This window comes from Elgaria multicarinata, chromosome 2, assembly GCF_023053635.1.
Source record: "Elgaria multicarinata webbii isolate HBS135686 ecotype San Diego chromosome 2, rElgMul1.1.pri, whole genome shotgun sequence".
Classification (NCBI taxonomy): Eukaryota; Metazoa; Chordata; class Lepidosauria; order Squamata; family Anguidae; genus Elgaria; species Elgaria multicarinata.
Genome location: NC_086172.1, coordinates 15,359,859 through 15,369,249, shown reverse-complemented (window position 1 = coordinate 15,369,249; position 9,391 = coordinate 15,359,859). Strand labels below are relative to the sequence as shown.

Here is a 9,391-nt window from a genome sequence, read left to right as displayed (position 1 = left end):
TAAAAGATGACTAATAATGAATTCTTTCTACTGTGTGATGAAGGTTGTATAACTCAAAGATTTGCACATTCTCATATTAAAAGAGGTCGGACTAATAAAATTCAGCATCTCTCCTACTTGGTATTGACTACATATTTATATCCTACCATCAAGAAACAACACTGCTTCTTTCTGTTTGTTTTAGGTAGGGCATTTTGAGGCAAGTTGATATTTGGTGAACTACCCTAAGTCCTTGTACTTGTACTCTCCCTCTGTGTCTTTGGTGTTCATGGCTGACTACTCTACTATCCCTGTTTGCCAACCTGCCCTCAACCTATACAAAGGCAATGAGCTAGATCCTGAATACTTGCCGCAAAGATGCGATCCGCTTTCTTGTTTCTTCCATTTGGATTTCGCTGTGTCAAAGATCCTGTGTAATAGGAGTTCCGAGCAAATGATTCATCATTGCCTTGGAAAAATTAAACATACACACACGTTCATTATGAGTTGCCAATGTCAGGATAAAATCACTAATGCTAAGTTACTACTGTTGTGGTTGTCCAGTGCCAGTACTTGGAAAGGATGGACCAAGTTATATAAGAAGAGTTACATGATGAGAAGGGAGTTCAAACCTAGAATGCCCATTAAGTCAATCTCTAAAAATAGATGGATTCCTTTGCAGGTCTTTTGGGAGGTCCTTCCACAGTGAGATCATTCCAGAGCCTTAGGGTCATTGCAGTAAGGGACCTGCTTCTAGGGTGGGCTGATCTCCTAATCCCATATCTGGAGGGCTGTTCAATTTGACTTACAAAGAACCATAAGAAGGGAGACCAGGATAGGTGCCTCGACGTTGCCCATCAACAACGTTGCCCATCAACACTCAGCAGGACCTGGCTGGCCGGGCACCTGGTCAGCCTTCCCCACTATAGTGGAATGTCATCTATTTCCGTTAAATTATTGTCATTATTTCAAGATTTGCATGCATACATATAAATTAGGATATACGAATTATAGGCTACTGGGTGTCCCCTTTTGTCCTCTTTTCTGGTGATGTGTAAATGGCCACCCTACTGAATTCCTAGCTGTCATAATGAGGAAAGGAAGATTCTGTCAGGTATAGGCCTTGTACTTAGCAGTTAGATTTATTAGGAAATGCTTTGAGAATGTCAGATTTCCCTGCAAGCTTATCTGTGTAAGCAGTTCCCTTGGGCGTAGCTGGTTCACTCCTTTGCTTCAACCTTGAAGTAGCTGGTTCTCTGGGAACTTCAGAGTGTTTTGAAAAACACTCTTGGAAGTGGGTTGTAACATCCTTCTGCTAAGGACTGGGAACTCCTTGCCACCTGAGTCTGGGCATGAACACAGAATCCACAGTCTATGAAAAGCCTCACTACTTTTCATGGCACAGTTCTTAGATATCCAAAGTCCAAAGAGCAAAGCGTCCATGTGCAGAGTGCTTTCAAAGTCCCAAGCAGGGATGGAATCCAAAGCAGGAGGCAGGTCAGGTGTTGCGTGGAAAGATGAAACCTAGCAAAGCTTTTTCAGCTTTGCACCAGTCTTTAAGGCCTATTCAAAGTCACTTGACAGACAGGTCCTCTGACCTGTAAACCATGCCCACGTGCCAAGAAGTGTCTCCACCTCTCTTCAAAGGGCACTTTGACGAGAGAAAGAAGAAGGCTGGAGGAGGCTCAGGCTAACTTGTATCTTGGCCTCTCTGGTCTCCTCCCCTCCATGCCCATGGAACACTGTGTAAACATTTACTGTGTAATCTGTACAGCACCATGTACATTGATGGTGCTATATAAATAAATAAATAATAATAATAATAATAATAATAATAATAATAATAATAATAACCCCTTTTCTTCATCCCGTGAGGTTGCTTTTCCAACCTTGGAGGCATATGCCACAGTTGTTTCCTTGTCAGCAGTGAGGGGGCAGGGGAGATGGGTCTGATCTCCAACTCCCTCTTCTGAGATTGGGATGCTGTCTCCAAATGGGGAACCTGAACAATCTTATGGACACTTGCCCAGGGGCCATAGGATTGCATACTCCAGCAAAGGAAAAGAACAGGCAAGGCTAACTGCACCTGTGGCATCAACACTGCAGAGACGACCGCTGATAAAGGACTTTAAGGTATCAGCATGCCCCATGACCATGAGATCTGGCTGCTGTATCAGAGCATCACTCTCTAAGCCAAGCTAAAACAGAGCCTCAAAACCTCTTGACCTGGTACGCAGTGACGTGCACAGCTCAATGGCACGTCACACCAGGGGCTTTTCCAGATATGGATGTATTGAGGAATCACCACAGCTCATTCCCCTCACATTTCATGGGTGGACCAGGTGATGTCATCATCCTTTTTGGAATCTGCCCATGCTTTTCCCAGCAAATCTCCAGGCTTCTCTCTTAATATGGAAAACCCATTAAGGAAGGAAAGAGCAGAACAGTTGTGCATAATGAGTTTAGCACCAGTATGGAAATTGCCTTCTTAACTTTGTAGTTTGCTTTGGTGCTTTTTTAAAAATGTATGTTAGCGGTATTGCAGGACTATGAATAAACATTTGAAAGCTTTAATGTGAGGCCGCTTTGCAATGGTGTGGTGTGGGGAGATGACTTGGCTGTCTTTTCACAAAGCAGAACGCAGGAAATCCGCTCAGTCTGCTCTCAGCTGCCTGCCAGCCAGCAGGCCCCCTTTCTAGCAGCCATGTTTGTTGGGAATCTGAGCAGGAAGTTAGCAGGTGCAGGAGAGCTCCATGCTCCATATTTCTAAATTAAGGAATTCCAAAGTACTGCAGTTCCAGTAAAAGCAAAACAAAAAACAAATTGGCATGTACAGGCCAGTGCAGATTCCCAGAATAAAGGAACGGACTCCAGAGGCATTGGGAGGGGCCAGGAAACAAAGGACACCGGGACACATTCTTTGTGTGGATGTGAAATCTTGCTCTGCCTATCGAGAAAAAAGGGGCTCAGAGTGGATCATGGGTTGCAAAGCTGCAGAGAACAAAACCTGGTAAAAAGTCCTCCATGTGGAAAATCCCCAGGAGGCAACACATACATAGTGACTTTCACAGATGTCTATTCAAGATCTACAGTCAAATATCTCAAGAAAAGTAAGGCTAAAGTGCTGGACAAGCTATGGGGTTCTGTAGCAGTGACAAGCAACAGATTTCGCACTGCAAACTGCCAATGGAAGGGAGTTTACAAGGAAGAAAGTGGAGGACTTCCTGAGAACCCATGTGATTAAGCACCAAAAGAATGTGCCTTAGATGCCTGAGCAAAATGGGATAGCTGAAAGGAAAAAAAAGAACTTGACTGTAACGGAGATGATCAGATGTATGTTGACAGACTCCAAACTATCAGATAGATATTGGGATGAGGCAGTGGACACAGCTACATATTTACAAAACTCACTCTATTCTAGTACAGTGAAGAACCCTCCATAAACTCTGGCATGGAGAAAGAAAGAAAGAAAGAAATGTGTCAGACACATCGAAGTGTTTGGCTGCAAGGCATATGCATATATCCCAGAAGAGAAACACAGAAAACTACAAAACAGATCAGAAGAGGGGATTCTTGTTGGGATACAGTGAGCATTTCAAAGGTTACAGAGTCTTGACTCCACCCATAATGGCTTTACATGAACCAGGAGAAGAAGAACACCATAGAGAATCATCTAGGAAGGACCCTCTGAGCAAGCAGTTGGAATAAACTTACAGACAACTGAAATTCAGGAACCAAAGCAATCACCTGCAAATGTTGAGCTCAAAGAGAATAAAGGCAAACCCAGACTGTCTAAATCATTGTCCAGGCAGAACATTTCACATATGCCAGAAAGGGAAGCCGTTAACTGGATTAAGGCAAATGAGAAAGGAATGAAGTCAATGCATGGCAATTTGAGAAGGGGTGTTGGAATAAGCAACAGCCATTAGTTAAATTCACTGTAGGGAGGGGGAAATAACTAGTTGAAACTCACTAAATGGTTAAATCATCATCATCATCATCACATGCAAGCAGAGATTTTGGTGCTGGTTTTGGTTTCACTTCACCTACTTTACTTTGCTTGCTTTAATTGTAGGAAGACGCCTGTTGATATTAAGTAAAGGTCCTGTTTAAAACTTGCAGTGGTCTTCCAAATCAAGTGTGGTCAAACAACAGAAACAGCTGAAACTTCAGGTTTATAGGTGGCTCTGCCCCTGAGATACAGAGTGCATAGCAAATTTATTTATTTATTTATTTATTTATTTAGAATATTTATATACCGCTCCCCATTGAAAAATTTCAGAGCGGTGTACAAGGTAAAATGAAAAGAAAAACAATAAAACAGTTAAAACAAAATTTAAAAAGAAGCAAAAACAGAAATCCAAGGCTGCATGTTAAAGAAAGGCTTCTTGGAATAAAGATGTTTTCAGGAGGCGCCGAAAGGAGTACAAGGTCGGAGCCTGCCTGACCTCCAGAGGCAGGGAATTCCACAGGAGGGGCGCCACCACGCTGAAGGCTCTTCCCCTGGTGGACTCCAATCGGAGGATGGATCTAGGTGGAACCACCAGGAGCAGGCCCTCGGATGACCTCAGTGACCGGGCAGGTTGGTAAGGGAGAAGGCGCTCTCTCAGGTATCCAAATTTCAGAATGGTCCATTCCCCTTTTACAGAGACAGTCCTGATGCTTTCTCAATTCTATCTCCACAACATGCTTGTAGGCTAAGAGATAGACTGCAATTATTTAATTTACTTCATGGCTAATTAAATGTGAACCGCCCAGAGAGCTTCAGCTATGGGGCGGTATACAAACGCAATAAATAATAATAATAATAATAATAATAATAATAATAATAATAATAATAATGATGATGATGGCTGAAGAGGGATTTAAACTGCTTGGTTTAAGCAAAACACTCTGTTCACTCCACCATAGCAAACTCACACCTTTCCGGACACTGTGCAGTCAGTATCCTTGCCCTAGACCACATCACTTAGGAAGAAATTAGAAGGGAGCCTGCCATCTTCTGAGGTAGTCTGTTCCACTGCCAAACAGTTTATACCATCAGGAAATTCTTTCTAACAGTTCCATTTCTTGTAACTATTTCATTCATAGTCTTGTAACTATTTCATTCATAGTCTTGTAACTATTTCATTCATAGTCTTGTAGCTATTTCATTCATAGTCTTGTAACTATTTCATTCATAGCCTTGTAACTATTTCATTAAACATTTTTTGCAATAGTCCAAGTCCTTGTATACCGTACTGAAATTGGGGATCCAACAGTAGGGCTTATGAAAATAGTGCTGAGTTGCAAATGCTGTGTTACATTTAAAAACCTGTGGTGGCCACAGGCATATCTTGGCCTAAGGGAAGCCATGTTGGTACTGGAGTTGAACTGTTCATTAAAAAAATCCTGTGCCTAGTGTAGAAATAATACTCACTCTGGGTGAACTTTGAAACAGCTGTTAGGCAAGTTCCTCTTACAGGACAGACAGGAAAGAGCTCGGCTTTCTACAGAAACCCGTGTTCGACTAAATTCCCTATTGATTCAACAAAGTACTTTGTGCATGCTCAGTTATTCCATGTTTACATGACCAAAATTGCTAATAAAACAGCTGGCACACCCAGAAAGGGTCAGAAGGTAGCTCCTTGACAGAAGTGCATTTTTCCATTGTAACGTACATTCCCTTCTATCAAATAAAAGTGTGTTGGAACACAGAAGGCATCTCTGTTGTGATTTGGGCCACGACAGACTCAAGAGACATCTCCATGAATCACCTACATGAATCACCTACATCACCTAAAAAAAGCCATCAGGTTACGAGATTGGACCTTTGAGCCTCTTCTAACTAACCTTGCAATTCATTATATCCTATTTCCAATTTTCCCTATCTGCATATTTCCTTGAGCCATTTTGTACATCATTGACCCCAGGGGGAGAATAGAAAGAAGATACGGTCCCACCCTTCATCCGTTCTGGAAACTATGAGTGATTACGATATTCTCCTTACATCATTTGACAATATTTCACTCTGTCTGCACAACCAGAGTGAAAAGTCCAGTTTATCTTCTTGTCCCAAAGAGTGAAGCTGGATGACTTATTCCTTAATAACAGAGAGGGGACATGCAAGGCATAGATCAGCCTTCCCTGACCCAAGGCTCCCCAGAAGTTTTGGGCTATGATTCCCATAATTCTTGAGCATTGGCCATACAGGGAGCTAACCCAAAACATCTGGAGAGCCCCAGGTTGGGTAAGACTGGCCTAGATCAACAAACATGTCCATTACCACTCAAGTATAATTGTAATGAACTATATGTATTTACACACTCTTCCCCAACCTGGTGCCCTCCAGTTGTTGTTGTTGATTACAACTCCCAGACAATTCTAGACAATTGGCCAGCTAGAGCTGACAAGAGTCAGATTCCAAACAAGGGCACCAGGTTAAGGAAGGCTGTGTAAATACAACTCAGAATTCCTTCCACAGCTTGCACAAAATTGGTTGTAGTTAACACTAGATCATCAACATATAATATCTTTTTGTGTTCACAGGATTCAATTGTAATACCAGAAAACCTCCTGTTAGATCTAATGCTTATAGCAAGTGGCTCAATGAAAATTGCAAAACCAAGGTAGGATCTTGGTTTTGCCTTTAACCATCTTTGCCTTCTCCTCTTTTCAACCATGTTAGATCCTTCTCCACAAGTGTTGTCTGAGACTTAATATAAATTGATTTGATATTTTACAGGAATGTATCTCCCATATTAAATCTCTGTAATACCTTAAATAACAACTGTTGATCAACCCAGTCAAAGGCCTTCTCACTCAGCATCAAGTAAGATAAATATTATTTATGTATTTATTAAAACATTTGTATCCTGCTCTATTATCACTGGGATTTTAGGGCAACGTACAGATAAAATCAGAACAATATAAACATAAACCATTTACACAGCTAAAAATGTATTAAATCCTTAACAAGTTAAAATCAGTAGTGTTTTTTTTAAAAAAGCAACAAAACAATTAAAACTAAGTGTAACCATGGAGAATTTAGCCCTCAAAGGCTTTGATAAAAAGCCATGTTTTAACTTGGTGCCAAAATGAAGCCAGTGTTGGTGCCAGCCAGGCCTCCAAGGAGAGGGTATTCCACAAGCAGGGTGCCACAACAGAGAAAGCCCTCTCCCACATCCCACCATAATGTATGTCTCATGTTGGTGGGACACAGAGAAGGGCTCCTACAACAGATCTGAAATCTTGGCCAGGCATATATAGGGAGAGGCACTCCCTCAAGTACCAAACTCCCAAGCTGTTTAGGACTTTGGATGTCATTACCAACACCTTGAATTCTGACTGGAAGAGTATAGGCAGCCAATGCAATTCTTTTAAGACTGGTGTTATATGGTCTTTCTAAGATGCATTTTGCACCAGTGCAACTTCCGAATCATCTTCAATGGCAGCCCCATGTAGAGTGCGTTGTAGTAATCTAATTGGGAAGTTACTAGCGCATGGACTACTGTGGCTAGGTTGTCCCTGTCCAGGAAAGGCTATAGTTGGTGGATCAGCCGAAGCTGACCCCAAGTACTCCAGGCAACAGAGTCCACCTGGGCCTCCAGTGCAAAGTATGGATCTAGGAGTACTCCAAAGCTATGCATCTGCTCCTTCAGAGGGAGGGCAACCCCATCAAGAACCCAAATCCCAGACTCGGGAACCACCAACAGATTCAGTTTATTAGCCCTCATCCAACCCAGTATAGCCTCCAGGCACTGGTCCAGCACCTTCAGTGCCCTAGGTGACTACGACAAGAAGGTAAAATAGAGCTGAGTATTATCAGCATACTGATGGCACCCAACCCCCAAAACCCTAATGACCTCTCACAGTGGTTTCATATAGATGTTGAACAGTATGGGGGATAGAATAGAGCCCTGTGACACCGCACAGCTTAATAGCCATGGGGTGGAACAGCAATCCCCCAATACCACTCTCTCGAAAGAAAGGAAAGGAAAAGAACCTCTCGTGCAAGCACTGAGTCATTACTGACTCTTGGAGGGACGCCAGCTTTCGCTGACGTTTTCTTGGCAGGCCTTATAGTGGGGTGGTTTGCCGTTGCCTTCCCGGCCGTTATTCCCTTTCCCCCAGCTAACTGGGTACTCATTTTACCGACCTAGGGAGGATGGAAGGCTGAGTGGACCTGAGCCGGCTGCCTGAAACCAGCTTCTGCTGGGATCGAACTCAGGCCGTGGGGAGAGTTTCAGCTGCAGAAACTGCTGCTTTACCGCTCTGCGCCACACGAAACGGCCCTGCAAATAGGAGTGGAACCACTGTAACACAGTGCCTCCTACTATCATCTCGCAGAGCTGATCCAGTAAGATACCATAATCAATGGTATCAAAAATCGGTGAGAGAACCAGGAAAAACAACAGGGTAGCACTCCCCCTGTCTTTCAGCCAGAGTAGGTTGTCAGTCAGAGCAACCAAGGCTGTTTCAGTGCCGTGCCCTGGCGTGAAACCTGAAATGCGTCCAGATAATCAGTTTCCTCCAAGAATGTCTGAAGTTGCCCGGCCACCACATGCTAAAGCACTGTGCCCCAAAATGGGATATTAGCGATATGGTGGTAGTTCTCCCATACCTCTGGTTCCAGGGAGATTCTCTTTAGGAGAGGGCGCACTACAGCGTCTTTCAAGGCAGCAGGCACCACTCCCTGACAGAGGGAGGCATTTAAATAGTGCTTGTTTTAGGTTGACCATTCTCCAGGAGAATTATTGCTTCTGCCCATTTCCCACCACCCTTTCCACAGGAAGGTTTTATAAATAGCATTTAATAATACTTAGCACTTATATCTTGCATGCATTTCAAGTGATTAACACACATTTCTCTTTAAGGAAATAGTGGGAAAGCATTTCTTTGACTCTTTGATGCTTATTTTCAGAGGTAAAGAAAAAAAATGAGAAAATAAGGCTAATCTATTTAAGTTTCCCCCCCCCCCAATGCTATTATCTTAAATAAATCAATAAGGAGGAGAAATTAGAGGCATCATGATAAAGGAACTACAAAGACACCTGTATCCATATATTGGTTCAGTTCTGATACCACACTTTAGGGTTTACGGGCAAGAGCAGAGTGTACCTTGGTCAGATTTCTATGTGAATGTGTACTTTGCTAGAGCTCCCAATAAAATAGGTAGGCTGTTGACACTGATATCCATCCACAGTCATAAATGCCTCTTCCAGTGTAGTGCACCAAGGTGTTCTTCCAACAGAGCACTGAATGGTAGGATCAGGCATTATGGGCAATTGGAGCATTGATATAGTCAGACCTCAACACTTTGGTGCTGGTATACTTAAAACCATTGAAGTTTTACTTGGCTATAAATCAGCATAAATTCAATTTTAGAATGAAAAAAGAGAGGTTATAATACATATGAAGTGAGTGGGGGGAA

The 9,391-nt window shown here is 42.7% G+C and overlaps 1 protein-coding gene across 1 annotated transcript in view; it reads right to left on the bottom strand.

Annotated features, from left to right (window-relative positions):
- Nucleotides 1-308: 308 nt before the first annotated feature.
- Nucleotides 309-9,391, bottom strand: part of MLPH (melanophilin) — an 88,264-nt gene continuing 79,181 nt past the window's right edge. The window contains exon 16 of the mRNA XM_063115868.1: nucleotides 309-448. Coding sequence (XP_062971938.1) covers nucleotides 309-448 — 140 coding nt within the window. The remainder of the gene's footprint in view (nucleotides 449-9,391) is intronic.